Source organism: Paroedura picta, chromosome 16 (genome assembly GCF_049243985.1).
Source record: "Paroedura picta isolate Pp20150507F chromosome 16, Ppicta_v3.0, whole genome shotgun sequence".
In the NCBI taxonomy this organism is placed as follows: Eukaryota; Metazoa; Chordata; class Lepidosauria; order Squamata; family Gekkonidae; genus Paroedura; species Paroedura picta.
The window spans coordinates 22681154-22699190 of record NC_135384.1 but is presented as its reverse complement, the minus strand read 5'-3'; the positions used below and the strand labels follow the sequence as shown (position 1 = coordinate 22699190).

The following is an 18037-nucleotide window of genomic DNA, read 5'->3' as shown; positions in this document are numbered from 1 at the left end:
ACTGCTTTAACAGCAGCCTTTTTCTCCGCCGCCATCTTTTCTTTTTTAAAAAAAAACCCGAAGAGAAGAATATGTAAAGATTTTGCAGCACCCACCCACACCCCCTTTCCACTTCTCAACGGGGGTCTCAAACAACCCCCTTATATACGAAAGGTTATAAGAGCTCCTTTTTATAAGATTTTCCCCAGCATTTCACTCGCCAAGGAGCCTTCTTGGTTTTTCTTTGGGTGTGCACGTATGGGTGGGTGGGTGTCCGCCTGTGTATATAAATACATGTATATTATTTTTGAATTAGGAAAAGACATTATGCGGCTCAAGAATCACGCCATGTCTTGGGTCAAAGAGCCTTTTCTAAGCACCCAAATGTAGTTCCTATTATTTTATTCTTATTTATTGTTTTCTCCATAACCCGCTTGGGGCTTTGAAATCAAGGTGGTTTCCTTTCCGGAAAATTCACGGGAATTTTACAGTGTGGACCCCCCACCCCCACCCCCAACATTGCTGAATTGCTGGAATGGATTGAATTTTTGGATCACGAGACGTCCCAAGTTGTGTTTCAGACGTGCGGTCACCTGCTATTCTGCGAGGACTCACCCATTTGTATATGGAGGCGTGTATGTATATCTGATATTAAAGATACAGCTGTACAGACGTGAGACAGGGGGACGAGTGTCGCACAGGCGCACTGCTGCTTCGAGAAGCGTCCACTACCGCAGTGGTACATGCCACGGAAACAATAGCAGTGGTCCAATGCAGCAAATTCGTAATAGGTGGGCGACCAGGGCTAGTTTCCGCTTTGCGGAAAGTCTACGGAATTACAGTCACCTTGGCAACAAGGTATTTCCAGTTGTTTGCTTGTCCCTGTTCCGATTTTGTGTGTGTGTGTTTAAAGGAGCCGAAATAAGGCCGCACCCCGCCTTGCTTTATTTTGCCCTGTTGGTTTAAGACCGCACCCTGGATTCGTTGAATGCGGTCAGACCCACGGACAGCGCTGTACGCAAGCACTTATGATCACAATCCTGTGCGTGTGGTTATCGGCCAAATCTCCCTAATATATGCAAAATATTTTGCTCATACGTTTTCTTTGAACGTGATATTTGGCTATCGCACCTATCCAGTGTGGATATGCATATGGGTCTCCCTAATTATTGCCCATATGACACCTATATGACACCTACTGCAGATGAATTCATACAGCAAGTGGGGACATTTGCAGGTATGGACACCCAACGCCCGCCCACAAAAACATCCTGTATATTTAGGGATGTTTGGCAGGTCTGTATGAAGAGACCTCTCTAATGCCTACCTAACATACCATTTGTGCAAAAATCATCCCAAAATCTTGGGTCGGATCCTCCTGACAGATATTTTATTTAAAATGCGAAGGTTCTTGGCTCCTCATTCTTTCGAAGGGATAGGGCGGCGATCTAGGCGATCTAGGCGCAAGCAACGTTTCTGTTTTTTTTGGGAAACTGTAATCGTATATACCTTTTGGAGGGAGGGTTGGTGCTATGCAGAAAGAACATTTTCTTTTTTAAAAGCAAACAATGTTGTTAGGGCAAAGTGGGTTTGAAAAAAAATCCCCGAAAATACTGAATACTTCAAATTTATTTATGTAGATATAGGAAGAAAAACCAAGGGGGAAAGAACCCCCCCCCCACACACACACACACACACCGTCCCTCTCTAATTTCCCGTTATTCCGCCTTAGAGGGGAAATCTAGATATTATACAGTCCAGCTACTGCAGAATGGTGTGGGTTCAAACTCGCAATTATAACAATCTTTTTAAAAAGATACGGGGTTATCATGCAAAATTGGTTGTCCCCCTCCCGCTTTATTGCTTCCATTTATTTTATATTTGTTTTTTATGTTAAATTTGTCTGCAATGGAAGAAGTGTGTGTGGGGGGGTTGTTCTTTTTTTTTTTTGGTGGGCTTTTGTTTGCTTGTTTTCGATAGATCTCCTGAAGTCCTGAGAGCCAGGAAGGCTGAAGAAAGCAATCCCGAGGGCCTGCACTTTTCTCCCACCCCGAAGATATGGTTTGGTGGGAGATTATTATTCTTGTTGTTTTTCCTTCTTCTTCTTTCTTCTCTCTTTGCTTCTTGAGGGAGCCGGAGTGAAGTCCTCAGAGAGGAGGTAAGGGCATGCAGGTCCTTAGCCAAGCTTCTTACCCCCACCCTCATCCCCACCCCCACGCTTAGTAATGTAGTGTGGTTAGCACCACGGTTTTACACCCTGGAATTAAAGCGAAGGATTTTGTTTTATTTTAACACTGCACTGAATGGTGGCAGGAGCAAAGGTCTGGTTCAGCAAGAAAATCCATTTTTTTAAAAATCCAGAAATTGACTTTAGGGAATATGCACCCTATAGGGCTTGTTTAGAAAGAATGTCTCGTGTGCAGGCCCCAGTGAAACAAGGATTGCAGAAGCAGCCAGGGATTGCACAGGAGCAATTTCAGCATGGATTATTGCCAGGCTAAACAACTGCATACACACACACACACACACACACACACGACCCAAATAAAGACCCAAATAATTTCTGATTATATTCAGTAAGGTTATTTTAATGCCTCCCATTTCTACATAATAGTAATCACAAAATACGAATAAAAAGGCTTGGCCAACTATTAAATTATTTCCTATCATATACATTGGTTTACTCGCACAATATTAATTCCGTGGTTTTCTCTCTCTCTCTCTCTCTCTCTCTCTCTCTCTCTCTCTCTAGCGACTGACTTAAGGAAGTGGTCCATTGTCGAACGTCAAAATATACACCAACATAAACAAGCCAAAAAATAAAAAAATATGAAATACAGCACGGGTAACCAGACTAGAGGCACAAATCTACCAAGAGGGGAGAAGAGGAGAAATACAGGAATCTCGTAGAATTATGTACATCGTTTTAAGCTTAAAGTATTGTGTTCCCTTCATAATTTCGGAGTTCATGTTTTTTTCTAAAGAAAAGTGCTAATCACATCCACTTTTTTCACTTCATATACCATTTAAAAAAAAATTACACAACAAAAGAACCTTAAAAAAAACAGGAAAATTTACAAATACATGTACTAGATATGAAGACCCACAGAGGGAAGCAAAAGGAACTATCTTTGACCCTAAAGAGACATTGAATAGGTAGATTTATTTTCCATTTTTGTTGTACAAAAGAAAAAGCGAGAAATGTTAATATAGGTAGTTTTCCAAGAGTCAAGAAACAAAAGAGATCATCCTTTCCGCTCACTTGGATGCATTCGTTTCTTGTTTCAATGTACAGTCTTTAATTCGTTTATTTATTTTTTTAAATCCGTGTGCCTTGCTTTAACTTTCTGGACAGTGCAGTCAATTTGTTCCTCACACTTTTCACCCACCTCTCTCTCAGCTCGCTCTCTTCCCCCCTCCCCCTATTCTCCACCCCACCCCCCCTCACTCTTCTTCCTCTTCTTCGGCGTCTGGTTTTTCCTGGCTGTTGGAGCCTGGTCCCGCAGGTTTGTTTTCCTTTTTCCACTTCATGCGCCTGTTCTGGAACCAGATTTTGATCTGTCTCTCTGTAAGACACAAGGCGTGGGCAATCTCAATGCGTCGCCGCCTGGTCAAGTAGCGGTTGTAGTGGAATTCCTTCTCCAGCTCCAGCGTCTGGTACCTGGTGTAGGTCTGACGGCCTCGCTTTCTGTCAGTCCCTGCTTGAGAAAGGAGAGGGAGAAAAGGACGCCGGTTAGTTCAATTCGGGGTGCTTGAGATGTATTCTGGGTTTTGTTTGTTTTTTAAAGAAATATTATACCACACATTATTTTTTTTAGCAGAGTGTGGATTCACTGGCCTGTTTCCTTTCAAGTCCTTCTAGGCTGAAAATTGCATTTATTGTAAAGGTATTTATAAATAGGAAGGAAGGAAGGAAGGAAGGAAGGAAGGAAGGAAGGAAGGAAGGAAGGAAGGAAGGAAGGAAGGAAGGAAGGAAGGAAGGAAGGAACTGTAGGCAGAGAGATAAAAATGAGCACACAGTCCACCAAGATTCCGCATTGTCTCTGCCACCATCATGCATGTTTCTTGAAAAGCCACTTGCTGCTTCAATTCTGTATTCTCCAAACACGTCCCTCTTTCTTCGGCTGTGAGTCTGACCTGTGCGTGGACTTATTCTCGGCCGGCTTTCCTAGGATTGCTGTTTATGAGTCTGCAATGGCCACAGAGGGCCTGCTTTGGGAGGGGTCTGCTTTAAAGCATATGCCCTCTCCCAACCTCGGAAAAACATTTCTTGCCATGTGTATACATTAAAGGCACGGGGCAGGTTATGTACCTTCTCCCGCCCGTGGCCCTACTCAGCCTTATTAGCAAGGCCAAAACAAACCGAAGGAAACATCTCCCTGGCATTTATTCCCACATCTGGCCGGCTTTTCCCACCCAGGAGCTGTAGCAGCAATAATTTCATAATAATGTGTGCTTAATCTTGTTTCCTTTGCAGTCCACATTGCATGCCTGTTTTAAGTGTCTGGAGGGGGGAAATGTCTTTGTTGTCTCTTTTTTTTCCCATTAGGGAATTCGGAAGCTGGATATATTGGTTGAGATGGGAATTCTTTCAAGCAAGAGTCATGTCTCTGACCACAGCTATTTATTCGAGCGTCCAAAGAATCTCGGGTTTTTAAAACCAGCGCTCCGTCTACCCCCCTCCTCCGTCACCACTACCACCTCCGTCTCTTGGAGTCCTCTTGTCGGTATGATCCTGTAAAACAGACTTGATGCTGGGTTTTTTGGCGACTAGATCAAAGTTTTATTCTATTTTATTTTTTTGCTTCTCCTGGGCCATCCAAAACCCATTCATTCAAAACAGGATTGGAACTGTTGGGGTTTTTGTTGTTGTGTTGTTGTTTACAGGGTGGGGGTGGGGGTGGACAGAGATGGTCTTCTGTTTAAGAAAGGACAGCCGAAAAGCCAGTCCGGCTGTAAAATAAGGGGGGAGAGAAGATGTCTGTGGAATGTGGGGTTGTAAAATCTTTCAAGGGAGTGCATAAACTTCTCTTGAATGGGGAGACACATTCCCCTGCTCGCCAGCAGAATCTCCCAGATCTATCCCAAGACCAGACAAGAAAGATGAAAGGAGAAGTTTGGGGGGGGGATGAAAAGAGAAAGCCTATCTGGAAGGCCCATTGAAATGCTGAGAAACTGGCAAAAAACTATCCAGGGAGCCGCAAGACGGTGTACTGGGCTGGAGACATCTAACTTATGTCCCCAGCCACCAACCATCCTGTCCCACCACCGCCAGCCTGACTTTCCAAAAACAATGGAGGCAGCAAAAGGATTATTCCTAAAATGCTGCCCCCTCCCCCATTTCCACACACACACACACACACACATTAAAAAGAAACAGCAGCCTGGACTTTGATCAATCATCTGTAAGCCACATTTATAAATCAGGCAAAACTAGAAAGCAAAACACCTTTCACCTTCAAGAAGGGCCTTGATGGCATCTCCCCATCTCACCCACCCCAGCCTCAATATCCCCCCTGTTTTCCTGCACTTTGCGAACGGACTTGGTCTGGAATTCAGGCTCTGGCCTTCCTCCTCCCGGCTTCCCAAAGTAGATTTTAAAAACTACTCAGTAGCTGATGCATCTGTAGAGAGAACTTCCTTTAAACCACAGGGTAGCGGAGGCAAGGAGCCAGATGTGGAAGAGTTGGTAGAGGAATCCGTGGAATTGTATAAGGTAAAGGATGTATCTTCAGGAGGGTCAGTCCCAGCCGGGATAGATAGATAGATAGATAGATAGATAGATAGATAGATAGATAGATAGATAGATAGATAGATAGATAGATAGATAGATAGATAGATAGATAGATAGATAGATAGATAGATAGATAGATAGATATTGTTTGAAGGCTCCCAAGCACTGGCCAACACACTTTTGTATCCCTACAGAGCAATCCTAAACAAAGTGACACCATTTTAAGATCTCTTGGTTTCTCTCTCACTTCCATGGATTTTCCTCCTTGAAACCAACTTTCTAAAAAAAAATTTGGCATACGAATGTACAGCAGGGAGGGTGTGTGTGTGTGTGTGTTTAGTTTCCAAGCCGTGTCACCCACTCCCTCTTTTCCTCATCACTTATTCCCACCCACCCACCCCCTTCTTCTTTTTTTGGCCAGCCAGAGAGAAAAGTCAAGGAAGGACCTGGATAGTCTCAAAACTGCCCGGCGTTCTCCGGTGAAGTTTCTGTCCTTCCTAATAAACAGATTTCCCCTACTGTTGTTGTTTGCGGGGCCGGGTGGGTGGGAGGCTGGACCAAAACAGCAACCAGTAATTTATGCCTTTCATAATATTGAGACCCTCTTAATGCTCACTTGGAAAACATGTGACTTGTGTAGAAGTCTTTAGACTTTTTCTGTACGGGTAACTTTTATCTATGAGGAGGACATGGGACATTCATCTCGGCTCTGCAGCCCCAGGTTTTCTGATTCCACCTGTGATTTTCTGAATAGGAATAGAAACACCTACGGTGCTCCCCCCCCCCCCCCCAACCCGCCCCACACCATTGTCTTGTATATGGAGCCCGGGGAAGCTTCTGCGGGACTCCGGAGTTCTCTTATCTTATAGGTTAATAAAATCCATTGTTTTAACTGACTGCTTGGTCTGGTTTATTGAAAGAAGAGGGACAGTCCGCTCAAGCCGGGAAACACCTGGAACGGGAATTGAAGATCATTCACCCCTCTTTCTCTCGCACGTAATTCTGGTATTTAGCGAGCGCAACGGCCAAGCAAGTATTTTGGATTCCCTTTAATCGGGGAAATATTAAGCCAAAACAATAAGATGTGGGTCGAAACAGAGACAATGTACACCGACCACCGGGACACCGGGGATCCGGGTCTGGATAGATGGCCTCCCATGTCCAAACACTCGAGCCTTCGCCGAGGTGAGCCCCCGGGGACAAGTCACGTTTCTGCTCCTGGTTTTGAGCTCGGTGGGGCTGGTGTTTGTCCTTCTCTTTTTATTCCTTTTCTTTGGAGGGGGGGGGGGGAATGCCATGTAGATCCTGCGAATTCTAGATTCTGACCACCAGGGAGGGGAAGAAGCTCACGATTTTTCTCCCCAATAATGCCTCGGGACACACATACACAACCTGTCGCCCCCCTCTCCTCCCTTCCCTGGCACCCCTCCTGTCTTTTCCCCTGGAGTCGGCTCCAAAGAAGAGAAGCAAGGCGCCGCTGTTTGCTGAACTCCCTTGCAGGGAGGAAAAGCGACAAGAGCGAGACATTTTATTTTGGGGGGGGGGGGAGAGACTGCGACTCCCCCCCCCTTCCCCGCCCGCCTGGATTAAATGTGTAACTCTGCCTGCAAGAGACCCGTAGAGAAAACTAGCCTTGGGAAGAGGAGGGCTAATAAATATTGAAATATTTATTTATTTCCCGGGGGGCGCTTCCATGTGGGGTGGGGTGGGGGTCTCGGCGAACAGGGAGAGGGGGGCGAGCGAGCGAGCGAGAGAGAGAGAGAGAGGAACACGTCATAAAAGGAGTAGAGAGAGAGAGAGAGAGCCACCCTCTTTCTCCCACCGCGCCCCCCCCCCCAACTTCACTTCTCCTCCCCTCGAAAGCACTGACATTCGTCTCCCCACGGGTTCCCTCCCAGCCCCCAGCCCCCAGCCCGGCGGCCCCCAAGAGACTCACCTGTGCTCCTCATCCAGGGATATATCCGCAAGTTGTTCTCGTGCCTCAAGTCCGCATCCCTCTGGTCGCTCTTGTTGCAGCTGCCTTTGGACGCGTCGCCCGGACACATCAGGGAGAGGTTCTGCTCGAAGGGCGAGCAGTGCATGTTGAACGAGCCGGCTTCCAGCCCGTAGCTGCCGGAGTACATGCCGGGGGCTTGGGGGTGCATGCTGCCCCCGTTGGGGTACAAGCCAGGCATGGAGGCGGCGAAAGAGGCCGTGGACCCGGAGCCATACCCGGCGCGCTGAGCGTTGGAGGAGAATGCGCAAGAAGTTTGCTCTGAAAACACTCCGGAGGGGAAAACCGAATTTGCGGCCTGATATTTAGAAAATAAAGCATTCGCATAATACAATGAACTCATAATCTGGCCGGGTGATTTGTAGGCCGGGACGTTTTAGTGTCGGTTTTACGAGGTACCGTGATATATTACGGAATTAGACTCCAGATTTACACCAAAAAGGAACCCCTTTTTCCTCCCTGTGGCCATGTGACTCCGGCCCACGTGATCCGGGCGCCGCCAATCGGCGCCCGTCTTCCTCCCTCTCTTCCACCTCCCCCCCCCCCACCCCCTAAGCTGTCCCCCTGCGAATGTGGAAAGGGGGCAAAAACCCAACCGCGCCGGCCTCCGCGCGGGGCGGGTGTGCGGACGAGGGGTCGGGGGCTGATCCCATACGATGCATTATGGATGAGGGGAGGCCAGGCTCTCTCCAGGCCGGGCAGGGGAAGGAGAAGGAAGGGACCCCGGAGCCCCGGCCGCATCAGTTCCTCAAGACAGGCGCTGGCAGGGAAACAAGAGCCGGGGGGGTGGGGGGTGGACAGCAGAAGGAGGACGGGAGGTTGCTAAGAAAGAGGGCGAAAAACAACTCGCGGAGAGGGGATGGGGGGCAACCAGGAGGCCCCACAAGCTCTCCCAGGCTGGAAAAAAATGAGCCCTTGGGCCCCCTCCCGCTTCCTCCCTTCTCTAGCGCTTGGACATTTTGGAGGAGAACTTCGCACAGGACGGTACCCGGCAAGCCTCGAAGATCCAGCAGCGCCCGCAACCCTCCCTGGAGTGCGATCCGGGGTCCCCATCGCTCTCAGCCCCTCGGCGTGGAAGGGCAGCCAGACGTGTATCCCGCCCTATCCCGCGGCCTCTGGCCGAGTATCTTGGCCACTGGCCGTTCCACGGGTTTCTCCAAGAGAGTCCCCTCCCCCCAACCAGGGATCCTTCACATCCCCCCCCCCTCCTCCCAGATCAGCCCCTTCCCTTCTAAGCGCCACTGAACTCCATAAGTCATTTATTCCACTGCCACAGGCTCTGGGGCTCTGAGCTGCCCGTCTCTCTTTCTCTTTTTTTCCTGGTGGCGGAAAGAGGGGGGGGGAGGGGGGGGAAGGAAAGATTACAACAGATCTCTATTTAAGCGTGTCAGCTCTTCTGCTGGACTCAATTACAGCGCGAAGGAAAATGTGACCAGCTGGCGACTCCGCTTTCTGCTGGGGAAGCAGGGATGGCTTCCAATAAAGGGAAAGGGAGGGGAGGGGAAAGGGAAGGGAAGGCAAGGAGGGGAAGGGAAGGAAGGAAAAAAGGAAGGAAGGCAGGAAGGCAAGGGAGCCATGGAAAGGTACAGATTGCACGAAAAGTTTTCAAGGTTAGGCAGCAAAAGGGGGAGGGAGAGAAGGAAGCTTCTGGCATCCTGTGGTCCTAGGGGGATGACCCCATAGAAACTGGGGGAGGGGGAGAATCCAGTAGCTTTCCAACATATATGCACACCTATTGACAGATAAGTTATTGAGTTGTTGTTGGATTTGTGGCAACAGATAAGAACATTCACTTGTTCTGGAAAGATCATAGAAGAGCTGTTAATGCCTCTTTGCAGAACCCAGTTCTTGCCCTCCCCGTTCTCCAGTTCCTTTTTAAGGTGCAGTTTTCACACACACACACATACACACACACACACCATCCCCAAGTTTCTTCCTCGTCCTTCCAATAGGTCTCTGGGATCCCAGGGGCCATTCAGGGCTGGGGGAGCTTCTTGTAGTTTTGTTTTAAAGACTTCTTCCCCGAGGAACTTTTAAAGTCAGACGAAGAAAGGACCATGGAAGGGGAGCAATTGTGACTTGTAAACTTTATTGTAACTCCTTTCTTCCGCCGCTTCCAGCTTCAACAATAGAACAAAGGGAAGAAGAGGACAAAATATAGCATTAGTTTCCCCTCCCCCCCATAAAGTAATTCACGTATACAGTATACATTCTCTTTTTTTTTGTTGTTGTTCACAGTAAACCTAAGAGGAAAGGAGGGGGGGGAATAAACAAAATCCGGGGGGAGGGAGGGGGGGAAGCACTTTTTTACAACTTGTTCCACTGCGCGCATGCTAACTAAATAGAGAGAAGAGAGAGAGAGAGAGAGAGAGAGAGAGAGAGAGAGAGAAAGAGGTTCTTTTCCCCTTTTAAAGACAGACATTTAAAAAGACAAACGCATAAACCAAAGCAAACTCGGAAGCCAAAAGGAAGGGAGTCAACTCTTAACATAAAGGAAACAACTACATCAGAAATAGGCAGTTTCATGTTGTCGGGGGTGTTTGCTTTCAGAGCTCCCTCCACAACTGGAGTGGGACGGGGGGGGGGGAGGGGGGGACTGGTTTTGAAAGTGCTCCAACAGGATTTCCACGCGATCCCTAGGTTTGGGGAGAGCAAGAAGGGGAACCCAGGGCGCCCAGAAGGAGGCAGGGCGGTCCCAAGCAGAGTCACGCCGGTCCAAGGCCATAAACCTCAGCGGACTCCGGAGGGGGCAACTCTGCTGAGGGCGGCGCAGACGGCACATAATGCCCAGGCTCTCCCGCAGCGCTCAGAGCATCTCTCTCGCCCCAAAGGAGGGGGAGGAGAGGGGGGAGGGGAGGAGAGGGGAGGGGAGGAAGGGGGGAGAGGGAGAAATCATTTTCACAGTCATGGTTAACAGAAACTATTTGCATCACACTAGTACTAAGTCTTAACTGGCAAGAAAACGGGAAAAAATAGCAACAAAGCTAGAAAGACCCCAAGATTTTTCTCTTTTTTTTAAATATAGATATAGTTCATCGTATGTATCAAAGGACAATCAGAAGTAGACGCTCACAGCTATATTGTTTGACAGCAACGGAAGAGGAGGGAGTCCCCCTTCCCTAAGCAGTGTTGACCCCCCCACACACACACACCGCCCGCCCGCCCCCCCACCCCCGGCTGGCACGAACGGAAGGGCCAGGGGGCTGTGGGCGGCTCGCCTGTCCGTGGGCTTCCCCGTGGCCTATTTCTTCTCCCCGGTCTGTGCTTCGCCGCCCTCTTCCGCCTCCTGCGCTCTTTCCATTTTCTGCTTCTCCAGCTCCTCCTGTTCGCATTTGCTGCTCGGGAACTTATCTTTGTTGTTCTCCTTTTTCCACTTCATCCTGCGGTTCTGAAACCAGATTTTCACCTGCCGCTCGGTCAGTCCCAGGGCGTGCGACACCTCGATCCGCCGCTTGCGGGTCAGGTAAGGGTTGAAAAGGAACTCCTTCTCGAGCTCCAGGGTCTGGTAGCGGCTGTACGTCTGCCGGCCTCTCCTCCGTCCAGCGGCTGCTGGGGTGTTGCGAGGGGGGAGGCGGGGGGGGGAGGCGGGAGGGAGAGAAAAGGAGGATTGAGAAGATACATAAAAACAGTTTAGGGGGGAGAGAGGAGAGGAGAGAGAGGAGAGAGAGGAGAGGAGGGACACACACACACACGCACACACGCACACACACAAAGGCAGGGAAGCAACTGCCCTTCTATAATATTACAAAGGGGAAGGTAATTATCCGGGGAAGGGCGGAGGGAGCGCGAGAGAGGCGACGAGGGCCACATATGCGCTCCAGCCCCCAGCCGGCAATACCACCCTGGGCTTCCCCCCCCCCTCTTCCTTTTCCTTTTGAAAGAATATATTGCTCTTCCCATTCTCTCTCTCCCCCCCCCCCCCGCCGCCGCCAAGGGTCCTCCTCTTCTCGCAAGCCCCCTTCCCTCCTCAACCCCCTCTTGGCCAGACCAGTCTTCCCGAGGGTGCGCCCCCCCCCCGTCCCGTGCATCTCTAGAGGGTTAAAAGATAATAACTAGGGTTGGGGGGCGCGGATTGGGTGGAGGCAGGGGAGGCGAAGGAGAAACACAAAAAGAGGGTCTTAAAGGTTGTAAAAGTACCATAAACTTTAAGGGGAAGCTTCGCATATTGAAAGGGGGACGGGGTGGGGTGGACGGGAGGAGAAGGCTGGAGGAGAGAGAGAGAGAGAGAGAGAGAGAGAGAGAGAGAGAGAGGTCCGGTTCTCCCCCATTCAGAAGAAAAAGGGTCCCTTTCAGGGTAATGAAGCGATAAAGCTATTGAGAAGTGCAAAAGTTTACGCTAATAAAACAGTAAAAAAGTAACCGGGGGTCGGGAAGGGAGGGAGTTGGGGGGGGGGGGAGAGAGAGAGAGATAGCGGCGGAGGTGGGGGAGAAAAGGAGGGCGAAGTTGTTTTATGGGTTCAGGAAATGCCTCGGCGGCTGCCGGCCGGCCAGCCGGCCCTTTCGACGTCGCCTGCTCACCTTGCGGTCGCATCCAGGGGAAGAGCTGCGTGGGCGACGGGCTCTGCTCGGCGTTGTCGGCGTCTTCTCCCAGCCCGGAGGAGGCGAGCTTGCAGTCCGGGTACTGCACCAAGTCGGAGTCCTGGGCGCCGAAGAGGCTCTGCCTTTGCAAGGGGTCATAGCCGTAGAAGTTGCCCGGGTCCCCGTGGCACGCTACGGCGCAGGGATTCTGCTGGTAAGGGGAGCTGGACAGAGACGACGCCCCGTGGTAGAACTCCTGGATTTGGGTGGGGTGCTGGAAGGTGCCCCCCGTGCTCGGCCCGTACACCACCGTCGGTCTCCCTCCGAGCTCCTGGGCGAACCCACAGTCGTAGAAGTTGGGGCGCAGGGAGTCTCCGGTTTTGTACTTGGAGAAAAGGGAGTTGACGAAGTAAGAGCTCATTTTAATATAAATAGCTTATTTTAAATAGGTAGCGACGGAAGGTGCGAGGACGGGGTGTTTCGAGCCGCCACAGGATCGCAGGAGACTAAGAGGCGCTTACCCGAGACTCTTTGTGATTTCCAGGGATATGTACAGAGAGACATAGATTAAAAAGGGAAAAAAAAGAAGAGAAGAGAATCCCAAGGATCGAGTCAAAACTCTTTGCCACAATGCATGGTCCCGGATCCCTCTTCCTACTGATGTTTGAGGGGGTTGTTACTCCTTTCTGTCTGTCTTTCTGGCGCTCTGTCTTCCCCCCTCTCTCTTTTCCTCTTTCTCTCTTCTCCTTCTTTCCCCCTTTCTTCTTCTTCTTCTTCTTCTTCTTCAACCCCCCCCTAAAAATAAAAAAAAATAAAAAATAAAATAAAATCCGGCACTTAAAAAAAAAAACCAGAGAGAGGGGACTTCTCGCTTTACATTTCCGAGGAGAGGTGCCAGTTCATAAACAGTTTTCCGTGATTTACTTCGGAGCAAATGAGTTTGTTCATATTTCGCAGTGTCTTTTCTGGATCATTTGCATCTATTACGGAACCCTCATCCTATTGGTTTCCACCTACTCCACACGGACTCTGTTCAGCCTGCGAGCAGAAAGGCGAGTGAGACGGAGGAGGAAAGAGAGAGAGAGAGAGAGCGAGAGAGAGAGAGAGAGAGAGAGAGAGAGAGAGAGCGCAGAGCGAGCGAGCGAGGGAGAAAGGGGGGGTGGGGTAAATATAGAGATTAAATATGCTAAACTATCTACGTTAATGAGATATCTCTCGCCCCACGACAAATCATCTACCTAAGCCCACCCCAAAGATTGATATTTGGGGAGGGTTGAAAAATTAAAGAGAGACTTTGGTCCCGTCGTTAGTTTCCATTTTTATTTTTATTTTATTTTATTTTTTTATTTTTTTTTTTAACGAGGCAGTTTCAGCGTTTGGAAAATGTCAGGGCTGCGTTGGAAAACTGTAAAAAGAGGCCGGATTTAATTGCTACCCGTTTTTTTTTCTTCTAAAAGCCTCCTATAAATGTAATTGGTATTTTAATACCGAGTTATCAAATCGTACGGCGTCCTGTAGCCGCAACATATTTTAAAACAAACGAGGTAGTCAGATTTAACATTTTAATGATCAATTTCCTTATTATTGATAAAGGTTTAACTATCAGCGGGCAAAACAAGAAAGGGGGGGGGGAAGAAACGGCCCATTTGCAACCGGGGAGGGGAGCCCAAAGAGGGGGGGCGTAAACTGTTTAACAAACTATAAAGCGTCATAAAATTTAGGAGTGGGGGGGAGAGATAGAGAGGGAGAGGGAGAGAGAGGGAGAAGAACGCGTAAATAAATAAATAAATAAATAAAACACCCGGAGATGTGCTTGCTGGGTTATAGCGCACTACATAAAAAGCTGTTAAATGGGTTTTACGAGTTCTTTTCCTCTACTGCTATAAAAGCCCCGCCTTCCATTGGCGCCTTAACTCCATTATTGCAAGATGTTGGGGTGTCGATACTGAATTAAAATGATTATAGTTTTTCATATATAACATTGACTTTTCGGCTCTCTTAGTCTCTCTCTCTCTCTCCCCCCCCCCCAAACATCCCCCCCTCCTGCTCCCTCTCCTCTCACTGCCCCCCCTCCCCGCGTTTCCCCTTCCATCGCGGAGGAGAAGATGCGATCTGCTCGCTCTCTCGTCCTCTCCCCATGGCCACATCGATGGGAAGGCTGAGGCCGGCCCTTCTCGGCCAGCTTGGGGCCACAAGGTGCTTTTCGCTTGGGGACGGGGGGGGCGCTTCCTTAAGAAGCAAAAAGGGGGGGCAGAAGATGTGTGTGTGCGTGAAGGGGGGGGCTTTGTATTTTACTGACGTCTGTGAAAGTTGCCTTCAGGTTTTTAGCCTGCTAACTCGTCAATTTCACTCGTGATAAACACACACACACGGGGGGGGGCGGTTTGAATTCGAGGGACCCTTTCAACGCAGTCAGCAACTGTTTCCAAGACCTTTTCACAAACAAGAATACGACTTCGGGGCTTCAATTTCTCTCCCCCCCTCCCCAAGACCTACCGACCCCAGCCCGCCAACCTCAAGCTCGCCACGAGGCTCCTGCCCCGGTTCAGAGACCTTCCCCGTGGAACCCAGAAACTGAGGGGCACTCTAGGACCACCCTGAGCCCCCTTTTTCTGACCTTCTACCTTGCTAGACACTACGCTCCCCCCCCAGTCACCCCATAAGGTGTAGCCCGTTTACACCCTCAAGGGTCGAGTCAAACAAGGGCTGGAACTGAAAGGCCTCCTCGTAAGAAGCACAAATCCCCTAATCTAAGCAGAATTCCCCAAGAGAAATCCCATGAAGGATTTAGCGCAGGCCTAGAGCAGGAAGGAAGGAAGGAGGGAAGGAAGGAAGGAAGGAAGGAAGGAAGGAAGGAAGGAAGGAAGGAAGGAAGGAAGGAAGGAAGGAAGGAATATTATTTTAAAGTAAACTCTCTTTTATTTTGTGCAGGGCGGCTTTGATCGAACTGCTTTCTCGGAGGTCTTTCCACCGCCGGCGACGTCTTCAATGGCATCTTTCCGAGTTGGGGGCGAAATGTATTATTTTGTTTTCCCATCTCCTTTGCCGCCCCACCCAGCAGAATAAACGGCGCTTGCTGTGACAAACGTTTGGTTCTTACGGCCCACAAGTCCACCGGATCCCGACAGGCCCCGAGCCCCATCCCTCCCCTCCTGGCCACCCTGGGGGACCATCGAAAAGTTCCCACCTCTTCTCTAAGAGGGTGCCAGCCAGAAAGCAGGCGACTCCTCGGCCCCACGCACGCCACCCCTGCGGCCGCGCATATGATCTGGCTCCCGCCGGATCCCAAAGCAAGACACGGGGGCTGGACCGTGGAGGGCTCTGGGGTCAATCCGGCGCAGCAACGTGAGCGTGGTGAACCACAACGTGGTCTGTTGCGTGCGTGTGGGCTTGTGCCTGGCCGGGGGTGCCCTGTGTGGGCAGGCAGGGCGAGAGGAGGGGAGGGGAGGGGGGGAGAAGGGGTCATTTTCTCTCCACCAAGGGCAGGGCGGCTTGAGGCGTAACGTGGTTACGAGGGACCCACCCAGCGGATCCAGAATCGGCCCCGGCCTTTAAATCTCCGGCGCACGGTCGGTCGCGGGCAAATGTGTCTGTCCTAAAGGGAGAGACGGAAGCCACCACGAGAGAAAGTGGGGACATGATTTACAAAGACCCGGTGGAGGGAAAAGATTTATTAGGAAAGCTTACTCCCCCCCCCCCCCCCCCAAACACATCACTTGGTAAACTATAACTTCTCGTTCCTTTATGAGTCCGGGAGGTTTTGCTCCTTCCTCGGTCTGTTTTGCAAGGGCTGAAGTATTAATTCGCCCCAACTGCTTCTGGTTAAAGAGCGACCACATTTATGCAGTGGCCTGCTCCTTCAAGTGGCCTTTTTGGGCTGCCCTGAGCGGGGAGGGGAAGGGGGGAGGCCGAGGCTAAGTGCTGTTGTAAAATGGGTTCCCGGAAGGTCGATCGAATCCCAACGACCCGCTGTACCTGCGGCCCAAATGGTTTCTAAGGGAACCTGGACGATTTGGACAGAAAAGTCTTGGATCAAATGAGATCCCCGGTCCCGATTTCCTCCTTTCTGGTGATTCTATTCCCCCCGCCCGTTCTGATCAATTGTCACGGGCTTTCCCCAGTACTGGCACTGGCGATCATGGGGATCCGGTGGCGGAAGCTTCCCAATTGCAAAGTAGGCGAGTGCGTTTTCAAAACAGATTTCTGGAAGTGACATTTGCTGGTCTCCCTAGATCAAGGGGGAAGGTTTCACGGGATCCTGGCAGGGGCACATTCAAAGCCCCTTTTTTTTTCCGGCTTCCTTGCCTGTTTGCGGACCCCCCCCCCCCACACACACACACGGCCCCCAGAAGAAGCCGGTGCTTGGTTTGAAACTCAGGGGCCCTCCCCGAAGCTGCTGGCATCGATCCCCCAACGACTTCAGCATTTCGAGAGTCTGTCGATTATTCAGGGACCTGGTCTGTTTACCCTGCTGCTTAGCAGACCCCTGGCCGAGGTAACCGGGGGTGGGGGGCTATGGAAGAACAACCTCCTGACCTCACGCCGCCAGCTCAAGGATCCGTCGTTGCTTGCCTATCTTTAAAAAAAAAATGTTTAAACAGCCATGCCCCCTTTAAAAAAAAATTGAACCCGGCCCACCTAAGTGGAGGCGCAAAACGAGGATCCTAAAACTATTAGGTGAGTTTTTTGTTTCCCCGCTTTCATCTACGCCCCTCTCTAACTCTTAGCCACACACGCCCCTACTCATGCTTCTGTTTCATCAAGCATCAGAGATCCTGGGCCGAAATGTCCCGCGAAGTCCTGTCTTTACAAGCCGTTTGGAATGCACAGGGTCTTCGCAAGATCTACGGCACGGTCTCTTGCGCAGGAGAACTTCCCGCCGCATCTGGGCACCTTCAGGTTTCCTGCCGGGGGCGTGGGGTGGCTTTCATCACCACAAGAGAGAGCCTCTTTTTAACAACAGCAGTCAGCGTTGAAAAATCACCATAATTAACCTTATATCTATATATTTTTTTATATTTTGTCGGTTGGATTTATTCACAATGGGTTTGAACAACCGTTCCGTTTATTGTTCCTAATGAAATCAAGGTGTTTGGGAAGAAAGAAGGAAAGCGGCCGGTAGGGAAGCCGAGGTCCCTTCATTTCTACAGTAGAGTAATAGCGCCATCTAATGACCATTTGGAGTAAGACGTCCCTTTGGAAAAAAAAGACCCATACTGGGCTAATAAAGATGAGGTTAGTTTGACTTAATGCGCCCGCGCGTACGTGCGCTTTTATGGATCTCTTTCTCTCCCTTTGTGTTTGTTTCCAAACATTGTTGCAGTGAATAAATCATTTATGAAATGATTAGGATTCGTAGGTGGCGGTGATTTGAAGGGGAAGTCAACGGCCTCCGTTCCACAAGTCAACCTCTCGCTTATCCGGCGTGACTTCCCAAACGGTCCCTTTTCAGGACACTTTTTGCAGAAAAGGCTCTCGCTTTTGAAAAAACCACCATTGTTGAAAAAGAAAGGAGAAAGGGAAGGGGGGGCGAGACTAAACAATTGGAGTATTCTGCTCTGGATGGGGAAAAGCTTGGGTTGTAAACAGATTTTTTAAAGACGGCAGAAAACGCTTTCGAAGCCCAGCCGTCTCGCCAGAACTTTGGCGCTGTGTGTCTCGATCTGGTGGTGTCGTGTGAGCGTTTTGTGTGTGTGTGTGTGTGTGTGTTGCTGAGAGCTGATGGTCCAGGGTGCGGGCAGCTTGGCGGTGGTCAGGCTCACAAAGCCAGAAGAAGTGACACCAAAGGCCGCTGGACTTCCACTGGATTCGCC

The 18037-nt window shown here is 50.0% G+C and overlaps 2 protein-coding genes and 1 long non-coding RNA gene across 5 annotated transcripts; 1 reads left to right on the top strand and 2 right to left on the bottom strand.

Annotated features, from left to right (window-relative positions):
• Positions 1 to 3422: 3422 nt before the first annotated feature.
• Positions 3423 to 8183, bottom strand: HOXB7 (homeobox B7). Of its 2 annotated transcripts, none has more exons than XM_077312998.1 (2): positions 7650 to 8183; positions 3423 to 3680 (listed from the first exon to the last, which is right to left on the bottom strand). In XM_077312998.1, the coding sequence occupies exons 1-2, from the start codon at positions 8047 to 8049 to the stop codon at positions 3424 to 3426; spliced, it is 657 nt and encodes a 218-aa protein (XP_077169113.1). In that variant the 5' UTR covers positions 8050 to 8183; the 3' UTR covers position 3423. The 2 variants fall into 2 exon arrangements, with proteins under 2 accessions (XP_077169113.1, XP_077169114.1); XM_077312999.1 differs by having other exon boundaries at positions 3423 to 3677; positions 7650 to 8180.
• Positions 8184 to 9778: 1595 nt separating this feature from the next.
• On the bottom strand, positions 9779 to 13324 carry HOXB8 (homeobox B8). Of its 2 annotated transcripts, none has more exons than XM_077312993.1 (2): positions 12225 to 13324; positions 9779 to 11255 (listed from the first exon to the last, which is right to left on the bottom strand). In XM_077312993.1, the coding sequence occupies exons 1-2, from the start codon at positions 12643 to 12645 to the stop codon at positions 10948 to 10950; spliced, it is 729 nt and encodes a 242-aa protein (XP_077169108.1). In that variant the 5' UTR covers positions 12646 to 13324; the 3' UTR covers positions 9779 to 10947. The 2 variants fall into 2 exon arrangements, with proteins under 2 accessions (XP_077169108.1, XP_077169109.1); XM_077312994.1 differs by having other exon boundaries at positions 9779 to 11252; positions 12225 to 13316.
• On the top strand, positions 12281 to 15310 carry LOC143825043 (uncharacterized). Its single transcript, XR_013226936.1, has 2 exons — positions 12281 to 12438; positions 15156 to 15310. It is a non-coding gene; the product is annotated as an uncharacterized LOC143825043 (long non-coding RNA).
• Positions 15311 to 18037: the final 2727 nt, after the last annotated feature.